The sequence below is a fragment of the Fusarium vanettenii genome (assembly GCF_000151355.1).
Source record: "Fusarium vanettenii 77-13-4 chromosome 1 genomic scaffold NECHAsca_8_chr1_1_0, whole genome shotgun sequence".
Classification (NCBI taxonomy): Eukaryota; Fungi; Ascomycota; class Sordariomycetes; order Hypocreales; family Nectriaceae; genus Fusarium; species Fusarium vanettenii.
The window spans coordinates 312,645-333,791 of NW_003315876.1; the positions used below are offsets into that span (position 1 = coordinate 312,645).

Below are 21,147 nucleotides of genomic sequence, written 5' to 3' on the forward strand. Positions count from 1 at the left end.
TCTACAGTTAGAAATAAACAACCTATAAAGAAATTCCTCAGTATCCCGCCTTGACCGAAACAAAATCTCCCTTGACGATAACCCTCTCAGCCCTAAAGTCATTCCGCCCATCACCCACCCTACGAATACACGGCTGAATCATGAGATCGACGGTAGCACTACCAGACCCCATGCCCGCCTCATCCTTGAACCTGTCTACGTTTGCACTCTCACCATGCTCGCACGAGTCTAGGTAGATCTGGGCCCTTTGTGAGGCCATCTCGAGCGCCAGAGTACCCAGACCCTCGACAAACTCGGCGATCTCACCGCTGGCCTGAGGATCTAGCCGGCTGCCGCTCGCCCGTTGTAGAGATGCTAGCAGGTCGTTTGTCACCAGCTGAACATTGGCCTGGAAGAACCTTAGGTAGTAGTCGTCCGAGGCCGAGCCCTGTCGCCATTTCTTGAGGAGTTTCCCAAAGAAGTCGGCGCGCCAGGAATTCATTTCCTTGGTGTTGGGTAGAATGAGTCCCCGTGAACCTATAATCGCATGAGTATCAGACCAAAAACATGTGTTCTGTAACATACCTTTGGTGTCGGTAACAGCAAAGACCTGGAATAAGTGATCCATGGCATCAAAGCCATCGCTTCCCTGACATCCAAGGGCACCGAATCCAAGAGGCCGGTCAAAGAAGCCTTGCATGATGATTCTCCAGCAAACATGGCGTACAAACTTGGGCCAGTTTCGACCTCCTTGCTCAGCGTTCCTGGTCAAGAAGCTGTCAGGATCAAGCTCAGGGTCGAACGAGTAGTTGTTTGGCCGTGGAACCCAGTAGTTGAGGTTGTTGATGCGCTGAGCAATGTGCAAGAAGTTGCTCCTGAACTCATCATCTGGTGTAGCAACATAGTCGTCCATGTTACTGTAGCTCGCCATGCGCTTGTGAGCCGCCGTCAACTCGTTCTGAAGCTTTGTCGTATCGGCCCTCAACTTGGCTCTGAACCTCTCCTCCAAGTTCTTGGCTTCAGCATCTCGTCGAGCAATTTCAGCTTCATGCTCAGCCGTCATCTCCTCAACCACTCTTTGATGACTCAAGGCCATGTCGGTAATGGTGCCCTCAAGCTCTTCCTGCTTCTTCTTGGAATTCTCATTGAGAGTGCTGATTTGGCGAGAATAGATTGCCTGCGTTTTGGCAATCTCTTCCCTCTTTTCCTTTTCAAGCGCCAAGCAGCGAGCAAGTGCAGTATCACTACTCTGCTTGTAAGCATCTCTCTCGTTGGTTGTTGTTGTGAGACTGTGGTCGAGCTGCTTGTTGATCTTGAGAGCATCCTCCAGCTCCAGCTCCTTCTGCTGAGCAGTCTCCCAGTACCCGTTGCATTCTGTTCGAGCCTTGTTCCTCTCTCCAACCACACGATTCAAGTTGGAATTCACCTTTTGTAGCTCAGTTGTCGTCTGCTCGTAGTGCTTTTGGTACATTGCCGACTCCTGTTGGGCAGTGTTTCGCTCGCCAACGGCGATCTGGTACTCCTGCTCGGCTGCCTCAAGTTTCTTCTGTGTAGATTTCAGGGTATCCTTGAGGCCGCGAGCATGAGTCTGTATACTGTCACGTTCTGCCGCAGCTTTTTGTCTGGCATTTTCAGCCTTGGTCCAGTCATCCTGCAGCTGATGGATTTGACGATTCCGATTCTCAACCGATGAATTGAGTCTCGCAATCTCATCCTTCAACTTCCCGACAGAGCCACTATAACTCTTGATCTGCTGATCTTTGGCCTCGACTGCTTGTTTACGCCTTTCGAGCTCCTTGTTTGCCCACTGCAACACTGTACCAAGTTGGTCGACATAGGGGTCTTTTGGAACCTTGTGTTGCTTTTGGAAGGCCTTGAGCTTCCTGGACCAGTCGTCTAGGCTCGAATTTTGACCACCAGGCTTTTGGAGTGTTTGATGCTGTTTTTGGGTTCCTCCATTTCTGCGGAATCTGTCACGAAGGCCAGTCCCTCGGCGCTCTTCAGACTCCACATGCTGTTCCGTAGACTGATGTGACCATTGGTCGTCGTTGTCATCGTCATCGTCATCGATTATATAGTTGAAAGGATCGGTTTCCCTTGCAGGGTCTGATCTCCGATCACGTTCGTCAGGAGTGTGGTCTTGGTTGATGGGAGGATCTGGCCGAACAGCTTCTGATCGAGAAGCCTCCAATCGAGCTGTTTCTGATCGCGTAGCTTCTAACCGCGCAGCTTCTGATCGAGCAGCTTCGGACCTGGCAGCCTCAGACCGAGCAACTTCTGACCGAGCAACCTCTGACCGGATAGCATCAGACCTGACAGACCGAATGGCGTCAGGCCGAACACCTTCAGACCGAACAGTATCTGAACGAACAGCCTCAGATCGGACAACTTCTGGCCTCACACTCGCACCTCTTGGTGGAACAAGTGGGGGAGGAACCGCATCGTTCTGGGCAGTCGGATATGGAGGGTTCCCAGTGGTTGAACCAACAGCCTTCCTCTGTGTGGCAGTAGAAGTTTGAGCTTGATAGGCGAGGGTGGCAGCTGCTCGTGCTGGATCCATTGGAGGTTGCGAAGGGCCTGCCTTGTGCTGATCAGGCGACGATGGAAGTCCACCTGTTCGTTCAGAGTAAGACTCATTGCGGTGTCGAGTCGCGAGGGGCGAATCTCGCCCACTGGTGTTGCCTGTCTGGCTTCGCATTGCTTCTTCTGGCTCTTGGTTTGTTTCTGTTGGCTTCGGTTCTTCCACTGGCATCTCAACCGGCTCGGTATCTATCATGCGCTCCGAGGGAAGCTCAACCATAAGCCTCGGAGGGGCATCACTGTGAGTTGATGTGACCTGAGGAGGACTTCGAGTCAACGTCCCTCGAGAAGTGTCAGAGGATGGCTGTGTGACTGGTTGGCCGTCTATCTCGTGCTCGTTCTTCCAGATAGATCCGCTCTCAATGCGAGACCTGTAAGGCGATGTGGATTGTGTGCCCGGAGTCGATCCGTCTAGATTTCGCTGCGGGGACTCGACTGAAGGAGTAGCAGTTGCGCTGCTCCAATATGAAGTGCTCGGCGTTGCTCGACCCGATAGATTATCAGTCGAGGTGAAGCCAAGCTCTGCTTGCCGACGAGCAGCTTCACGTTGCTGAGTCGCGTACTGCTTGTGAATTGGAGTATCTGGCGGTTCGGGGGCGGCGACCTCTTCGACTTGAGGTTCCCCTCTATTGGTGAGCCTGCCCTTGACGTCCTTGAGCTTCTTGCTCCAGCGCTTGGTAGCCTTGGTCTCGTCTCGGGGTTTGGAAGGCATGGTGAAAGAGGAGAGAAGAGCAATGGCTTGACATCAAACTTGGTTTTCCAAAAGAGAGAGACGCGATGATGAACAAAAGAACTCTAGCTTCCCCTCTACTCGCTGCAAGTCAAGGCAAGACAAGTCGAGACAGCCTTGAACCGAGACGGGCAGCGGGCTGAGCCTGTCACAGCCCTGGGAGGCTCTCCATGGAGGCTGCGTCTAGCTGCCGCCGCCGCACAAGCAGGCAGAAGCTCAAGCCCCCTTGTCCGATAAGAAATGCACCCCGAGAAATTTGTCGACGACATTGCCACTCTCAGCCCCCGGCGCCTGTTTTCAACCTCATCCCGCGTGTCGGGTTGTTGTGGAGGTGGAGGTGTGAAGGCGTACCAGCTGGAGAGCCTGAAAGATACATGTCTAGGTAGACGCCCCCTCATTACCGAGTCTCACACCCAGCACAAGCTGGCATGGCAGCCCGTTTATATCCTCCTGCAATTAATCACCTCGGGTCCTTGATTGAAAAGAAATACCATCTTTCGTGTTATCTTTCTCGCAAGAACTTGTCATTCAGGAAAGAGTCAGACACCACAATGGATGAGTTTGATCTTGGCCCCGACATCCCCATTGAGGGCACCACAGGCGAGGCACCTCGCTTCATCTTTTGCTTCGACTTTGGTACAACATTTACTGGTGAGTTTCCCCAATTTCCATTGTAAATTTCCAGTTGTTGACTCTCTAGGCGTCGCCTGGGCTCTGGTAAACGGAACAAGTCCACCAAGGCTTAGAGACATCCAAGTCGTCAGCGCCTGGGCTTCCGACTACATCCAGGACAAAGTCCCCTCTCTCTACACCTACTCGCCTGAGCACGGCCAGAGATGGGGATGGGACATTGAGAACAACATGTACGTCATCCGGCAGCCCAAGCTGGAGTTGCCGGAGCCAAAGACGCTCGACGCTCTCAAGAAGCTCAAGTGTGCCGTCAAGTATGATCGCATTTTGCGTGAGGCCATTGAGAATGGTACTCGACTTCCTATCCATGTGACAAAGGGTCCGTACGATGTTACTCGGGATTATCTCTTCGAGGTAGCCAAGGCGGCGCACAATTCCGTCGAGAAGAATCTCCCCCCAGGCCAACTCAAGGATTTTCCCATTGATATTGTCGTCACACACCCAGCGGTAGGTTACTAGTGAAACTGTCATTCAATTGAAATGACTAATTGGAGTATAGGAATGGGATGAGAGGGCAAGGAACATGACCTTCAAGGCAGTACACGCTGCGTTCAAATATGGATTCAGAGACAGCAAGCTCGGCACTTCACGCTTGACGACAGAACCTGAAGCGTGTGCACAGTATACGCTTGAAGCTGCCCAGAGCGAAGGCATCATGGACATTCGAGATGTATGTTCTGCTTTGAAGACACCACATCAACTGCTAACATTATGTAGGGAGAATGTTTCGTGGTTGTCGACGCCGGTGGCGGCACAGTCGTAAGTACACCACACAAACGTTGAGATGCATATTCTTACCGTTCTTCTAGGATTTGGTCTCCTACTATGTCCAAAGCTTGAGTCCCTTCCAGCCTAGAAAGGTGACCCGTCCAAGTGGTAAGTCTTTGTCCCATTTCACATCACCAATTATTGACAATGTGTTTCAGGCGGCAAATGTGGTGCTACCTGCATCGACAGATACTTCCTCTTCGAATACCTCCCCGCCAAACTAGGCGCCGAGTACGACGCCCTAGCCCCAGGCGTCCTCGAAGCCCGAGATCAAGATCAGAGCGGTGGGCAAGTCGTTCTGAGCACTGGTCTTCAGTCCATCCTCAAAGAGTTCCAACAAATCAAGCATGAGTTTGAGGGACGCAAGGCTCGTGGGCAAGCCGGAGACATCAAAGTTCTCAACCTGCCTCACGGCTTTGGAAACAGGAACGACGCCGCACGAGGCATTCGTGATGGGCAGTTGCTCATTTCGAGCGCTGATCTTGAGATCATGTTCCAGGAGTCTGTTCCCGAGATTCTACGCCTTATTGAGGGCCAGCTCTCAGCAGTCGAGAACAAGCACATGAAAGCAAAGGTAAAATGATCACCTTCGTCCCAGAGAGATGGCTTCTAACCCGTTTTCAGGCCATCTTCCTTTCAGGCGGCTTTTCTGGAAGCAAATACCTTCGCGATTGCGTCGAACACTTTGCCAGGAGCCGTGATGTCGGCTTCTACTGGCCTGAAAAGGAGAGGTAGGCTTGACCCTGACCTTAAAGAAGACATTCATGTACTGACCTGTTTCAGCTGGTCTGCCGTAGCCCGAGGAGGTGTTGTAATGGGCCTCAGCAGCGGCGGTGAATTCCGTCAAGCCCCCGTCTGCCATCAAAGCCCCTGCCACATCGGCGTCGTCCTCGCAGAGCCATTCGCAACCTTTTCCCACGAGCCCGAGCAGCGGTATCTAGATACTCACGACGGAAAGGCCCGGGCCAAGAACAACATCAAGTGGCTCGTACTAAAGGGCGACCTGATCGAGAACGAACTCTACGTCAAGCAGAGGATCGTCAGGAAACTGCCCAAACGCATGAACCCTGCCAGCCGACTTACAGTCGTTTTCGACACTTGGGATTACATTGGCGAGCATGCCAACGAGCCGCCGACGAACCTCCACGAAACGCCAGGTAAGCTTCGATAGCCTCAATCACACCTGTGATAGCACTAACACCATAATCAGGCAGGACGATCGAGCGCATCGGAGCCGGCAAGAGGGAAGCCAAGAAGTGGGACTTTCAGCTCCCGCAGCCAAAGCCCAACCAGTGGAAGGCTGTCGGCAGCTCGTCAGGATGGTACCAGTTAGACATGGATCTCGAAATCACAGTCACAAAGGACCGCGCGAGCATCCAGCTCACGCCGACTCAGAGGGCAGAGTACGGAGAGCCTGAGGAGCCGCTCCTCAACGAGTCACACGTCTTCAACCCGAGAGCTGCGGAGGATGGCTTCATGTAGCTGTAGGGCTAGCCTAGATGCATGCAGGGAAAGGGACCGGGGTTCTATTGGATAGTTCAGCGTTAATGTATCAACTTGTATCAAACCATTGTATCTCTACGTACCTGTCTCAACCCATGCTTGCACTTTCAAGCCTCGTTGCCTTGCGGCAAGGGAGACATTGCGATAGTCTTGTTACCCCTCAAGGGTGTCGGACTTGCACACAAACGAGGCAGTGTCTGCAATGTCTGCAGGTCTGGACTATTGGTTCAGTTCAAGGTTGAAAGGAGACGCATGCAGATGCGGGCGGTTGTGGAAATTGCTATCGCCAAGGTTCTGGGCTTCCGGGGGGTGTGGGTGTGCCGACGGGATATGCCTTCATGACAGCCTTGTTGGTGTGAGAGGGGGGCTTCTCGTAGCACAGCCGAGTGCGGCTCTCCAGTTTGCCTAGCCCACCTACACACTCTGTGAGCAGTTCTTTTATCATGAGAGAGAGTATTTTGCGTTTTGTCTTCGCTTGAGACTGCAATACCATCTTTGACAATCCATCTCAACTCACCTCTTTCCAACCGGCATCATGAAGTCCTGGGATGGCCTCAACTACTACACAACCAACACAACCCTCTGGGTTGAGTTGATGAACCGCAGCACCGAGGAATGGGGCATTGGCTATCTCCCAGCCAAGCTGGTAGCCATCCCAGGCAAGTTCAACAGCAGCTACAACATCTCGGACGACGCCATCCTCATCCAGCACGCGGCGCAGAGCAAGGCCGGCAGCCGCGACACTGAAAAGATCATCTTTGGCGTCGCGTCCGGTATCGTCATCCTCTTCATGGCAGCATGGATCGTGTACAATTTTGACGATCTTAAGCCGCCAAAGGACGATGATGAAGCCGCAGGCGTAAAGACTGGTGAAGATGCCACCAGCACGCGCACCAGGACAACAGAAGTCACCGCCAACGAGAAGGACGCCCAAGAATTTGGAGCGTTTTGCCAGCAGCTCAAAGACTTTTACTACAGCGACAAAAAGTCCGAACTTGAAGCCGCAGAGCGCGACATTGTCGAAGAGAGCGGCCCAACCGTCGAGAAGCCCTGGGTAGGCGACCTAGAAGAAGCATCTGCCCTTCTCCGCAAGCTATACAGCCTCAAGATCACGATGCGCAACGACGGCGACTCGGAGCACGTCACTCTCGCAGAGCGCAACAGACATCTCGCCGAGAGCGATGCCATTCTTGCAGAGGTCAACAGGCTCATCGAGGTGAGGGCTGCCGCAATGCGTGACCCAAGCCAACTGAGGGCCGACGGCGAGGATATGGCCGAAATGGAAGAGATTGAGACGGCAGTGACCGAGATAGAAGCCGAGAACCATGCGCCGATGCGCTGGGATGATTCGCAGCGAAGCCGGGTTAGCAGGGCATCGCGATGATTGTCTTCGTTAGTCTTTCGTGTTCCGTGATATCCCTTTTTCTTGTATAATAATCTCCAAGTCGGAAAAAAATAGCTTTCATAGCATGACCAAGCCAGTAATTGATTATATTTATCGGGTTTATCGGTCAATTTCATCGCGAACAGTCTGATCGCTATCTCCGTTGGTGGTTGTCATCGTGAGGCTGGTGTCTCGGGGTTTCCAGGCAGTGGCAGTGACGTATTACAAAGCAACACCGAACTTGGCCGAACACCATGGTAGGAATAACTTCTACCTTTAACCTGGCCGGACGTGAATACATATTTATCCAATCTTTCTCTCCTTATCATCTTATCTATTAAACCCAATCTCAAACATACAGTACAAACCGAATCTATCATCTCAACGTCTCAATCTAATCTCACCATCGCCACATACTATCATCACCAACATGGCCAACTCCCCAATGGCAGACGACGCCTCAACCTCCGAGTCCGCATGGCTCACCCTCTCCGTGAAGCACCGTCAAATCATCTACGACCTCTCCTTCCCCGAAGATGCCACCGTCACCGACCTCTTTCACGAAATCGAAGCCAGCCTCAACATCCCCGTCGCAAACCAAAAGATCCTCGCCCCGAAATGTCCTCTCCTCAAATTCCCACCCAAAAACCCCGACATGCCGCTTCTCGACCTAAAGGGCAAGCCCCTAACTCTAATGGGAGCCCCCGCGGCCGAAGTACAGCAGATTCAGGACATGGCTGAGCGCGTCGCAAAGCGCAACGCCGCGCGCATGGCCCAGCGCAGCAGAGCAAGACATGCCCCTACGCGCAAGACTGCCGAGGATTCGCAATATACTTTCCTCCAAGTGCGACCTCTACAAGGGCTCCCAAATCCCGATCGCAGCCAGAAGCTGCTCCTGCGGCTCAAGGAGGACCCAGGTATCCGCGCTGCGATGAAGAAGCACAAGTTTACTGTTGGACTCTTGACAGAGATGGAACCCCTGTCGCATACACAAACAACACACGAAGGAACAAGCCGAATTCTGGGATTGAATCGCAATCAGGGCGAGGTTATTGAACTGCGACTACGGACGGATGCCCATGATGGATATCGCGACTACAAGACTATCCGCAAGACTCTTTGTCACGAGCTAGCACATAACGTCCACAGCCCCCACGATCGCAACTTCTGGGATCTGTGTCACCAAATCGAGCGAGAGGTTCAAGCGGCAGATTGGAAGTCGGGAGGACACACGATCGGAGAGACATCAAGATACACCATCTCAGGCGTGGATGAGGAGGAGTTTGAGGAAGACCACGGAGGATGGACAGGAGGAGAATTCGTCCTGGGTGGAGCTAGCAATGCTGCAACCGCGGGTCTAAGCCGGAGGGAAGTTCTTGCGCAGGCGGCGCTAGAGAGACAACGAAAGGAGGTTGAAGCTGAACGAAAGGTGTTGGAGGCGGCTGAAAAGACACGGCGGCATACACCACCTGGTGATGATACAAAGTGAAGGTCCTTTCATGACTGAACTGGCGTTGATGACAAGGGTACCGGACATACTAAAGAAGCATGGGATATTCATGGTGCATAACATTGGATAGCAAGCGTAACATGGCATTAGATAATTAATATTTGAGATTACAAGACCATCTTGGGAATGAGGCATCAAGACGAACATTGCGATATAGATCAGTCGTGACATGGCATTATACAATCTGGTATACAAAACTATCCTATCACATCTCTCAATACGGCAGAGGATCCAGATTCAAGCCTTCAACACTGAACTTGAAAGCGTCATTCCTCGAGTAGCTTCCAGCAGCATCAAGATCCAGACGACCCCTGATACAGTCACGGAAGTCGACATCAGCATAGACCAATCCGTCGGGGTCCTCCCACTGCGGCCCAGCAATGACATCGCCAAACGGAGAAACGATCGAGGAACCTCCACGCGAGAGAAACTCGGTCTTGTGGGTTTGAGGACGACTCGATGTCGAGGGAGGAGCAGGAGCCTCGCCATCCTCATCGCAGCCGAGGACAATCTCGTTGCCATCTTCGTCAAAGACAGACTTGCGGCGGCGACGTGTGGGAGACTTTGGCAGTGCGATCTCGAAGCCATCTTCAGTGAGGGTCGAATTCCTTCTTCCCCTTGTAGTAGGCGGCGCAGAGCCATTGGTCTCACCTCCAGTCTTGGGAATGCACATGTTGCTGCTAACAACGAAGCAACGTCCCTCAACACCAACAGTGCGCATCAGACCAAGCCAGGCATCGCGGTTATCGGCGGTGGGGGCGAGATACAGGTTGATGTTCTGGGCGTAGAGACTCTGGCGCAGAAGAGGCATGTAGTTCTCCCAGCAGATGGCAGCAGCGAGGTTGATGCGAACGCCGCGGATGATGGTGGTGACGGCTTGGAGGGTGCTCGGGGAAGCCTGGGCCCAGATAAGACGCTCCGATCCGGTCTAGCGAGTGTAAGTGAGGATCGACGATACCATCGTGGGACAACTTACAGGGAGCACCTTGCGACGCTTGCCCAGCATGCCCTCCTTGGGGCAGATGTAGACGACAGAGCAATACAGACTTCCACCAGCCTTCTCAATACATCCAACAACGATAAAGACACCTGTATCTCTCGCGATCCGCTCAAGCTCCTCACGCGAGCCATCTCCACGGACCTGATCGTCATCCCCTCCGAGCTGCCTCTTTGCCCACTTGACACCCGCGCCTCCACCACCGGGTCCCACAGTGTCGCCGAGGTCAATGGCCTGCTCAAAGTAGCGGACAAACTCGTCGCGGCCCTCCTGAGAACGGTTTCCGATCTCGCAGCCAAAGCTGCTCCCGCGGGGGTACCCGCCGATGAAGGCCTCGGGGAGGAGGAGGATGTCGATGTTGGAAGCAGCCGCGCGCCGAGCGATGGTGTCGATGAGGGCGATGGTAGCAGGCGTAGACTCCTGCGTGCCCGGAGAGGCAGTGCCCAGACGGATAGTAGAAGCTGTAGCCATTGTGCAATCGCTGACCTGACGTTGGAGTAGAGAGAGATGCGAGGTTGAAGAATGGTCAAGCAGACATCAGGTGAGTCAAAGGCAACCTACATGCCCGCAATGGCCACCTGCCCTTCTACGTAAGGTGGCAGATTTGAGATACGTTACGTAGGGCGTAGGAGACAACTCCGACTCAGTAACGAGCGGGGCAAGCCTAATTGTGCCATCTTCATCAGCGGATGCTTCGGCGCCATGCTCGTTCGAGCTCCTCTTGTTGGAGACTCTTGTCCTGGAGACTTGTCGCAGCGGAGGGTCCAAGCTGGGAGGTACAGATAGCTACCCCGCAATGGACCTTGGAGCTCCGAGTAACGGGCAGAGTCATGTCTTGCTTTGGGGTATATGGCTTGCATGAAGGATTGGTTATATGCTTGTATAACAGTTGAATCTATAGGCTAGAATTCATGCCAATTGCAGTTCTTTTTGTCGAGAATTCGAGATCGAGAATGATATCTCGGGCGTTCACATGCCGAACTTCGGTGTAAGTGACCGAGATCCACAAGTTCAAGGTTCAAGCCATGGACGCCGGATGGTTGTACCGAGAGATGCAGGTGTAGGATGACAAAGCTTGATATGGAAGCAAAGATCCAATTCATATTGAATAGAGAATCTAAAAGAATACCAATCTCCAGCAACTTCGATAGGACAAGCCAGATGTCAGTTGGTGAGAGCAAGACACTAACCCACCTTGGCAGCCAGTAGGCTATATAGGCCCCTCAATCGCCTTCCCAATCATAATCCCCTCACTACAACAGGCGCGCAACGCCTGCCATCTTCCGTAGTATAGTGGTCAGTATGCAAGCTTGTCACGCTTGAGACCCGGGTTCAATTCCCGGCGGGAGAGATCCAGCCACCTGTGATACACAGGCATTTCTTTTTGCATTTTTTGACAATTTCTGTAGTGGTCCTCCTTCTACTCTATTACGGTTGCTTTGTCAAGTCAGCGTTTGCATTTAATGTGTGCGCAGCATGAAATCTGAGTGGGCTTGAGGTGATGGCTTGCTCCTGCCTGAGTATCCTCCCATGTAGTGAGTCACCAGGACATGGCAATATCTGAGAACTCGCTGACTTTCATAAAACCTCAAAGCGACGGGGAAATGTCACCATGGTCTTGTACATTTCTGTTATCTAGTTATTTGCCCTATTCCTCCAAAGTTGGTTGCCCAGAGCACCGACAAGCTCCAGTGTATACATCATTTGGCAAACTCGCATCCATCATGTCTTGAAATCATAAACCACACTCTCCGCTCTTGCCAAAGAGCTTTGGTGTGCCATCGGGCAATCCAGGGAGGGGTTTAAAAATGCTAATGCTGGCCGACATCAACTGAACTATCATCTCATAAAGTAACTAATGGAATCACGTTGCAATCCCCTCAAGAACCATTCTTGCCAATCACTTTAAAGCAAAATCCCAAACTTCGTATACTCTGTCAATCCCTCTGCCTGTCTCTAAGCAAGCGGCCATGTTTCCTCTCCTGACGGCTGCGGCTTGCTCAAGTTGTTGGATGAGGGAGTGATAAAACGATCAGGATGCAAACAAAGTCCCAAGACCATGCCCTTGCTTATAACCCACGCTCAAATCACTTCCTCTATAACTATAAATTGCCCTTATCGCCCCCGGTTTTCTTCTTACCTCCCTCAGTTCTCTCGTCCTTTGTCACTCTCGCCGCACTCTCAGGCCTGATTTCTGCCTTTATACCTTGTTTCATTCCTTGATATATATACCTGGCGCACCCTCTTATTCCCTTGGGGTTTTCTCGCCTGTCTTCATCTTGGAACTTGTTGATTGGCGAATGATGAGTCTCGACACCCCTATATAAATATGATGATCGCCTTATTGACTCAAGAGCACGGTGCTGAACTATGAAGTCTTCCTCCAGCATCTAGATATCATTCTAAGAAGTGCGTGGCCTGGAGGAATGCCTGTCTCATGGCGAAACACCAAAAAAGCTTCCACGTCTTCATTCACTCACCTTTGTACTCGTGCAATGAAAGCTACCCAGCTGTCAAGAAGCAATTGCCAACATGTCTATATACCAATCTGGTATCATATACCAGTCTTTTGGAATCCTCCTGCAACGCTCGTCTTCGGCGTTCTGCTTTGCGATCTGGCCCTACACCTCATGTATCATCGTATCACATGCATTTCTTTCAGCTCTTCATCATTCCATCCCAAAGCACTCATACCTTGACACGAAGAGCAATGCCTTTTCTCTCACAAGTCATTCGCTACTCCTTTTCCCGCTTCTTCATTCACCGGGACCCCATCACACTTTGAGAATCATGTCGCCTAGGCCTCTGTCCATTCTTCATCCTTTTCCTCCAAGGCACTTGTCCCCTAACTCGAATAGCGCCCGTCACGGCCCCTCTTATTCAGAAGAATCTTTAACTCGAGACCTGAGAGCATGGGCTTGTAATATTGGATGTGTGACCACAACGTGCACAACAGCAAGGTATGCCCAGCTTCCCTTCCGGCCTCATCCTCATAGGCCTCCCTTTAGTTCTTCTCTGGGATACTTAGACTAACACAATTGGATATATGCTAGCAGCCCTTTCGTGATGGTATATATACTGTCCAGTCTCAGACACAATTCACTCCCAATGCCGAAGCGATAAGATAACACTCTTGTTCGGTGTCCAGGGTGTCCTTATATATAGTCGCATGGCACACCTGTCAACACTCAGAGATTCCGCCCCCGTTTGAACGTATAGCGGCGGAGCCTGGCTCACGGATATCGTCACTGTTTTGCCGACCCCGTCGAAGTGGCAAACTAGCCGGACGATGGGGTGCAGGGGAACCCTTTGGGAGACTGCGACGCCCTACTTCGCTACGGTCCAGTACATATCGCTCGAGGGGAGTGCGCGAGCGTGCCTGAAAGAAACCGGCCAACGATCCTATCACCTCCTCAGGCAGGTTTGCGGCAAAGGGCAATTTGAAAGAGATGGATAGATCTCATCACTATCCAAACATCCTGTGGCATTGACAGAACTCGGGATGTGGCAAGCAGGACCATGTATAAGCGAACCGACGTACCCCATTGCAAAGAGCAGCTAAGATTCTTGACTATAAAGGTTGGGGGTTGCCGGGAGGGTCTGACGGCTTGTAGGTGGACATTTGCGGCAATCGCACGAGAAAAGGATAATGGATATCGTCATTAATTTTGTATTCATCAGCAAATCTGAAAAGGGCTGAATAAAACAAGATATATGCCTTGGCTGTATTCTTGTTGTGCTGAGCCAAGATTCTATCTCCAGTGATGTGGACGATACTGCGAATCGAGCTCATGACACAGGCCAAAAAAGAGACAATAGGAACCATTAATAGAAATTGCCTACAAGTTAACAGAAAAGAATTCATTCGATCAGTTATACATGGTGAAAACAGTTGTGAAGTTCTGAGAAGTGTTACGGCGACTGAGGTCGTGTGACCGAAGGAAGGGATCTGCGCCCATATGCAAGGTGACCACCACCACATTTCACTTCATAGCGACCAAGACTTGGAACTATTATTGAGATCAAATTAATTCATTTTGTTCTAATCAATAAAAATCATTACAATGAGCAAGCAGCTTGACGGAATCCAAGAGCGCTCGACTCTCCCGCTAAATCAGGCAGGCGGTGACAGTCGTCAAAATAGACGTCGCCCAGCAGCCAGTCGCTTGACATCATGGATGCTTTGACAAAAGATCACAGTGTCATTGACCACACAACACATTTCTCATCAGCTGGAATTTCTTAACCTAACAACTTCAAGGCGTCTGAATTCTGTACCAAAACTCTTGTTTCCTGTACAGCTGCAGTGTCGGCTCCCATTGACTGTCAATATGGCCATCGTTGAAGGGTGGCTGCCACCCACCCGGGAGCATTACGACCTCATCCTCAAAATCTGGCAAATCTCTTATCCGATTGTGAGTGGCACAGCACGTGCTCCTGCACCGCACATGTTCTGACAATACCCATAGGTCGGTTCAATCCAATGGCTTACCAAATGGTATGGCATGGGCAAGACATCGGTGGCCAGCCGCCTGAACCTCCCAGGCCGCATAGGCTGGTTGACCATGGAGGCCCCAGGCTTCCTGACGTTGTTGTACCTCATGAAGACCCTTCCTGAGCAGCACAGCATTGATGATCTACCTTGGCAGAATAAGGTGCTTGCGGGCTTGTTTGTAAGTTACCCGTGCCCGTTGCCGTTGCCGTTAAGGGGAGCCGAAGCTAGCTTGGGACCTCGGGATCGTGCAGTGGCGCCTTATGAGGGGATAGCTAACGCAACACGCAGGTAATCCACTACTCTTACCGCGCCGTCATGTTCCCCTATCTCCAACCATCCATGTCACCACTTCACATCGCGGTGTGGCTGCTTGGGGTCAGCTTTCAGATCTTCAACGCAACTTGTCTGGGCTCCTGGCTTGCTGCCTACGGCCCAACCACTGAGGAAGCATGGGCCTCGCAGTCGTCCATCCTCCAGTTCTCAGCTGGCATCCTCATCTTCTATCTTGGACTGTCGGGCAACTTCTTTCACGATGAGGAACTCCGAGAGATCCGCCGAAGGGAGGCCCAACGGGCTCAGCGCGACGAGGCCAAGGCGAACGTGGAGAAGCACTATCAGATCCCGCAGGCGGGTTTGTTTAGGTATATGCTGTACCCGCATTACCTGTGCGAATGGGTGGAGTGGGCTGGGTTCTGGATGGCAGCCGGATGGGGGTGCGCTCCAGCGAGGGCGTTCCTCATCAATGAGATATTTGCCATGTTGCCGCGAGCGGTGAGGGGGAAGCGTTGGTACTTGGAGAGGTTTGGGGAGGACAAGGTGGGAAAGAAGTGGGCAGTGATTCCAGGGGTGTGGTGAGGACGAGGACAGGGGACGACAGATGAGAGATAGACGAAGTGTACTGTAACTGTATGACGGGGTTAGATTCAAGGTAGACTGGTAGATGGCATCAAGTGCATAGACGAGTTAGAACTGTACTCGACGATATGAATAGCAGCCGACTGCAACAGCCGAAGAGTCAAAGTGGCGATGATGGTGTGTCAACTATGAATCTGGGACGATACTCTGAGCATCACGACGATGCCGAGTTATGAGTGTCATCAACTGGGGTATAATGGAGCTGCTTAGGCCAAGCCATTGCCACTAGCAAGCACGTCTTGCCATATCAGAGCAACATCCGGGGCCCCAGAGGAACATTGCATGAAGCGCACCGTGAAATGTCCGAGAAAAGAGAAGAGAGGTCCACGTTGCCGACTCCAACTGCCGAACCGTTTCTTGGCACGGACCACGGCCCCTCAAGCGCCCACCCCCGACTCCTTCAGGGCGCTCCAGAATCTGGCCGAATTACCCCAGAAATCTGGGGTACAGGGAATTCAATCTCATTAGCGAGGGAGATTTCTAATCGTCCTTGTTTTTGTGGACAGATTGGAATGCGGGATGAGGGAAAAAAACCTGGGGAAAGCCTGTTGTTTGTTGGCTATGCGCTACCCGGCCCCGGATGCCGGAGCGGACACGGAGCCGAATGTGGGCACCTCTGTTCGGAGCTGTCAAAGAGGAGAGGAGAGAGGCAAGAGAAGTTGGAGTCGATGTACCTTCCTGGAGAAGGTGAGGTACATTTTTCGCGGCTTTAATTTGCTGGAGAGCGACAGTACTTTTCGCGCGGGGAAAGAGGTTGGCTGGGTAGTTCCTGCGCTTAAGCTTAATCCACGTGGCTACCGCAGTCTGTGGCTAAACAATTTTCAGAACCTTGGATGCCATCATCATCTGTCATCCATCCATTTCATCTCCAACACTTTCCCCGCATCCAGTCCAACCCTACCAAAGGCCAGACTGTGGCTAGGCCTTGGTGCCATGGAACCTTGCCGGTCATCCCTTGATTTGGACTGACTCGGTTATGAAGGAACTGCTGTCAAGAAGCAAGGCACGAACGAGCTCTTTCCGTCTGGCTGCAGTGTGCACAAACAGCAAATATCAACTGCGACATGGCAACACATGCGTCGTCTCATTCTTGAGAACCCACACCACACGCGCGTCCATATCCCCGAGTCAACCAATCCCTCCCCCCGTCACATGGTGGAGAGCCAGCGTCCCTGTCGACGCCCAGCTCAGATCGACGGCCCCGAGGGAGATGCCGTGAACCAAGAAAACGCCCGGGGGGGAAACCTTTAGGGGGGACAGATGTGACGCCAGCCCAGCCCCAATATAATCCTCAGACGCTCCCTCATCTCTCAGCGGATGAAGCCACTTGTGGCCCGGATAGATCGAATTTGCGGGGGAGCCAGACAAACCCTGGTGGAGTGTGAGGGTCCCCACGACAAGGGGAGGGGAGCCAAGCGAAGCTAACGGCGAGATTGGGAAAACTCAGACGCACCAGGGCTGGACTGGGGGTGAATCAAAGTCGCAACCACAATGCTTTCGTTAGTTCTGCCGTGAGGGGAACGACATATCGACTCGAGAATCGACTGGGGTTTAATCCCAAGACGGTAGACCGAGGGCCGAAAGCTGCTATCGGGGCGCCGGCCTGTTTTTTATTTGAAGGACCCTGTCTGCTCCTCCCACTTGGATAGATCTGCAACTCGACAAACACTTGGACACTCAACCTCCACTTCTACCCCCGAGTTTTGCTCCCAAGACTCACCGGTTCAGGGTCATCCCTCTGTCGCCAGAGTCCAATTCTTTCCTCTCAGTCTCGCTGCAGCCCATCATGACCAACTCCGACAGGGATCAGGAGAAGGGTCTCGACGACCAGACTGAGAATGTCAAGTACACCGCTGGTACTGTTCACGATGCTGCCGGACACGGTCACGCAGCTACTGATGCGTGAGTTGAATTGGCGAGTCTCCTGGTGTTCCTGCTAATGAATATATCAGCTACGGCAACTCACTTGTCCAGTTCGACCCCGTCGCCGAGCGCAAACTACGATGGAAGCTGGACTTGATGACCGTGCCGACTGTCTCGGTTCTCTACCTCTTCTGCTTCATCGACCGAGCGAATATCGGTGAGTCACTCAACTCATTCTGTGATTGTAGAGTCTGACCTCTCAGGCAACGCGCGTATCGCCGGACTCACTGAGGATCTCAAGCTCGAGGGCTACGACTACAACAAGATCCTCTCTGTCTTTTACATCTCATATATCCTCTTTGAAATCCCCGCCACCGTTACTTGCAAGTGGATGGGCCCTGGCTGGTTCCTCCCTCTCACATCGCTCCTCTTCGGCATCGTCAGTATCGCCACCGCCTTCGTCAAGACTCAGGCCGCCATCTGCGGTGTACGATTTCTCCTGGGTATCTTTGAGGCTGGTATGCTTCCGGGAATCGCCTATTATCTGTCCCGCTGGTATAAGCGCGCCGAGTTGACGTTCCGTCTGTCGCTTTACATGGTCATGGCTCCTCTCGCTGGTGCCTTTGGAGGTCTCCTCGCTAGTGGAATCCTGAAGCTTGATCACTTTGGCAGCCTCCACCACTGGCGCATGATCTTTGCGATCGAAGGCATCATCACCGTTGGCCTCAGTCTCATCGCCTTTTTCTCCCTGACTGATCGACCCGAGACGGCTCGGTGGCTGACTCAGGAGGAGAAGGAGCTGTGCATTGCTCGAGTCAAGTCGGAGCGTCTGGCTCAGACCGAAGTCGTTGATGGCATCGACCGGGTCAAGCTCTGGCGCGGTATTTCCAACCCAATCACGGTCCAGATTGCCTTTATCTTCCTCTTCAACAACATCACTGTCCAGGGTCTCGCCTTCTTCCTCCCGACCATTGTTGGCACCATCTACCCCGACTACAGCACCGTCCAGAAGCAGCTCTACAGTGTGCCGCCGTACGCAGTCGGTGCTTTCTTTGCTGTTGCTTTCCCGGCTCTCAGTTGGTACCTCGACAAGCGCCAGATTTTCATCATTCTTTCAGCGCCGACGGTCATTGCCGGTTACGCCATGTTCCTTGGATCGAAGGTGGCTGAGGTTCGGTATGGCGCTTGCTTCATGATTGCGAGCACTTGCATGGTGCTGGGAACCATGACCAATGCCCATATCAGTGCCAACGTGGTGAGCGACACTGCTCGAAGCAGTGCTATTGGTCTAAACGTGAGTTTTCAGGATTGCCTTTATAAAATCGTTGAATACTAACATCATATAGGTCATGTTTGGCAACATTGGAGGTCTTATTGCTACTTGGTCCTATCTCGTCAAGGATGCCCCTCACTTCCCTACTGGCAACGGCCTTAACTTGGCCTGCGGATGCATGATCTTTCTTCTGAGCATCAGTGGCTATCTGTGGATGAAATGGGATAACAGCCGACGAGACAAGCGAAATGTTGAGCAGGAACTGGCTGGCAAGAGCCCTGAGGAGATTGCGAACCTGGACTGGAAGCACCCTGGTCACCGATGGCGACTGTAAGGACAAAGCATGAGATTGATACGAGTTTTGTTGGCGGCTCTTTGAAGCCCTGTCTTTGTTATCTTGTTGGATAATGCTAGCGGCATGTCATGAAGAATGGACTGATATCCACTCCTGATCCTTTGTTCCCCCTGTGCCTGATGATGACATGAACCAGCTTCCGTCCCTTGCTAGGCTCACAAAGACTAATCAGGATTACTCTCGCGACTCTTTGTAAAACTCATCGCAAAGCTTGTCAACCTCGTCGACAGTCAACATACGATCACCCGCCTGAGGCGCCAACTCGCGCCAGAGCTCTGCCTCCTCGGGGGTCATGGTCTCAAAGAGCCAGGTGGGGTCGGGCACTGGGTCGTTGATGCGGATGCCAGGAAGAAGCAGACGTTCCTGCTCGGTGAGGGGTTTGATGGGAGGAAGGTCATCCTCCTGCTCCTTGGTGTCGTCCTCTGACTCCTTGGTGCCATCCTCTGGCTTCTCGCTGTCGGCGTTGTCGTTGGCCTCCGTGGCGTCGGTGCCGGTGGTGGTGTCGGTAGAGGCAGCGACAGACCCGGGCTTGTCCTTGTTCTTGTTCTTCTTCTTTTGAGATCGAAGTGTCATGGTAAATTCGGTAGTCTTTCGAGGAGACCCTTTCTGGGGAGACCCTTTCTGGGGAGAGGATCGGGTTTGACGAGCGGCGGGCCGAGGGGGAGGTGGCATCAGAAGGCGATCTTCTTCAGCCTGCGTCTTGTTGTTTTCGTCGTCCGCCATTGTTCCTCGAGTCTAATACGCAGAAATAGTCAGCCAATATAATTCCTTTTCAAAGGAGACATACTTACGATCCCCTCTTGCAAGGTTGCGGTACCCTTGGAAAGGGCCGACGTGGTGTATCGACACTTGGAAACTCCCTCAGGCTTGGAGGAGCTTGGTTGGGATGACATCTTGTGAGAGAACAAGATGAAGATGAGAAATGTATTTGGGATGGAACATGTCACAGAAGCTTAATGCTGTTCGAGGGCGTTTGAATGCCATTGTCGTGAAGATGAAGCGTTGGTCAACGAATGTTGACAGTGGATGCTGAATAGAGACAATGAGCTGTATCGGCGAAAATTTCAATTAAGACTCCATCAAGAACATTTTTGTGATAATGGAACACTTTGTGCTGTTGCGTTTGCGCTGATGATTCCCGTTTGATCACTGGATACTCTCGAGGCGAACATGGCCTTCTCCCCCAAATTGGCGATGGCTTCACATAAGGGAGGGGTCTCTGATATTAGCATAGAGGGCCTACGTTTACAGAGCTTAATTGGTCGCTTGTCATTACCTGAAAAGAAAGGGTCTCGTCGTTGTTGAGTTGAGAGCTTCGGAAGAATATCTTGGGATTATAGAGAGATACCCTATACATAGATATAGATATATATCTAGGGATCCATGAGTGTCAAACTGTAACCGCGCTTGGAGACTGAAAGGCTTCATAACTACTATGCGATGATAGAGAATGGTTGAAATTGACTTCAGTAGAGATGGTTGTAAAAACGATGCCTCTGAGATTATGTTTGATGACTTCAAGATAACCGTAGCGGGAGTAAATAATCGTGGCTGTCTAGTGCAACCAGATTCAACTTGGGGAACAATGGAACCACTTGAATTCTATGCGCGGTCACTCAAAAACCTCAAAATAACAGCATTTCTATTTGAGCAAGGCAAGCTCTTCCAAAACACGCCAAGATGTACGGGAACCCGTGGTCGAGGCTCGAGGTTGAGGCATCTAACTACACAAGAACACACCACTCAAAAGGGAGGCTAAAGACCGTGAAATTAAAAATCACCCAACAGAAGGCATATATTTACTAGTCAAAACCGAGACTTTACACTCGTGAATGAAAGGTTCATGCTGCTAAAAAAACCGCCTTTGACGTCCAGCAAAATGCCCTCCATAACAAGGGCTTTGTCTAGAAACTCGCTCGCCATTGTTAAGCAGCGAGCCACCTAATAATTTCTCGGCCGAGCCGTCTTAAAGCAGCCTCGAGATGAAAGAATCAACGTGCCACGCAAACGCTTCAAAGACTCCGTGCTCCAGCCTTCAAATCATGGCAGCCCACTTGACCCACGACATTGAGTGCGTGTGCTGCACATTCATCTACGTTACCTTC

General features: G+C 52.0%; 8 protein-coding genes across 8 annotated transcripts; 5 read left to right on the forward strand and 3 right to left on the reverse strand.

Annotated features, from left to right (window-relative positions):
- Positions 1-37: 37 nt before the first annotated feature.
- NECHADRAFT_74084 (uncharacterized protein) lies at positions 38-3,271 on the reverse strand (the record flags this gene model as incomplete). The annotated part of the gene is made up of 2 exons (XM_003049732.1): positions 38-516; positions 565-3,271. The coding sequence occupies 2 exons, from the start codon at positions 3,269-3,271 to the stop codon at positions 38-40; spliced, it is 3,186 nt and encodes a 1,061-aa protein (XP_003049778.1).
- A 569-nt stretch (positions 3,272-3,840) lies between these two features.
- On the forward strand, positions 3,841-6,229 carry NECHADRAFT_74085 (uncharacterized protein; the record flags this gene model as incomplete). Its single annotated transcript, XM_003049518.1, has 9 exons — positions 3,841-3,940; positions 3,990-4,426; positions 4,479-4,649; positions 4,697-4,738; positions 4,789-4,855; positions 4,906-5,321; positions 5,372-5,478; positions 5,531-5,904; positions 5,958-6,229. 9 exons carry the CDS (start codon positions 3,841-3,843, stop codon positions 6,227-6,229), a joined length of 1,986 nt encoding a protein of 661 aa, XP_003049564.1.
- A 556-nt stretch (positions 6,230-6,785) lies between these two features.
- NECHADRAFT_74086 (uncharacterized protein) lies at positions 6,786-7,634 on the forward strand (the record flags this gene model as incomplete). Its single annotated transcript, XM_003049519.1, has 1 exon — positions 6,786-7,634. The coding sequence occupies one exon, from the start codon at positions 6,786-6,788 to the stop codon at positions 7,632-7,634; it is 849 nt and encodes a 282-aa protein (XP_003049565.1).
- A 430-nt stretch (positions 7,635-8,064) lies between these two features.
- NECHADRAFT_98512 (uncharacterized protein) lies at positions 8,065-9,256 on the forward strand (the record flags this gene model as incomplete). The annotated part of the gene is made up of 1 exon (XM_003049520.1): positions 8,065-9,256. The coding sequence occupies one exon, from the start codon at positions 8,065-8,067 to the stop codon at positions 9,121-9,123; it is 1,059 nt and encodes a 352-aa protein (XP_003049566.1). The 3' UTR covers positions 9,124-9,256.
- Positions 9,257-9,358: 102 nt separating this feature from the next.
- On the reverse strand, positions 9,359-10,612 carry NECHADRAFT_30373 (uncharacterized protein; the record flags this gene model as incomplete). Its single annotated transcript, XM_003049733.1, has 2 exons — positions 9,359-10,072; positions 10,121-10,612. 2 exons carry the CDS (start codon positions 10,610-10,612, stop codon positions 9,359-9,361), a joined length of 1,206 nt encoding a protein of 401 aa, XP_003049779.1.
- A 3,860-nt stretch (positions 10,613-14,472) lies between these two features.
- NECHADRAFT_89636 (uncharacterized protein) lies at positions 14,473-15,491 on the forward strand (the record flags this gene model as incomplete). The annotated part of the gene is made up of 3 exons (XM_003049521.1): positions 14,473-14,556; positions 14,611-14,814; positions 14,925-15,491. The coding sequence occupies 3 exons, from the start codon at positions 14,473-14,475 to the stop codon at positions 15,489-15,491; spliced, it is 855 nt and encodes a 284-aa protein (XP_003049567.1).
- A 1,846-nt stretch (positions 15,492-17,337) lies between these two features.
- On the forward strand, positions 17,338-19,021 carry NECHADRAFT_89637 (uncharacterized protein; the record flags this gene model as incomplete). Its single annotated transcript, XM_003049522.1, has 4 exons — positions 17,338-17,453; positions 17,504-17,631; positions 17,678-18,708; positions 18,761-19,021. The coding sequence occupies 4 exons, from the start codon at positions 17,338-17,340 to the stop codon at positions 19,019-19,021; spliced, it is 1,536 nt and encodes a 511-aa protein (XP_003049568.1).
- A 195-nt stretch (positions 19,022-19,216) lies between these two features.
- NECHADRAFT_74091 (uncharacterized protein) lies at positions 19,217-19,935 on the reverse strand (the record flags this gene model as incomplete). Its single annotated transcript, XM_003049734.1, has 2 exons — positions 19,217-19,777; positions 19,834-19,935. 2 exons carry the CDS (start codon positions 19,933-19,935, stop codon positions 19,217-19,219), a joined length of 663 nt encoding a protein of 220 aa, XP_003049780.1.
- Positions 19,936-21,147: the final 1,212 nt, after the last annotated feature.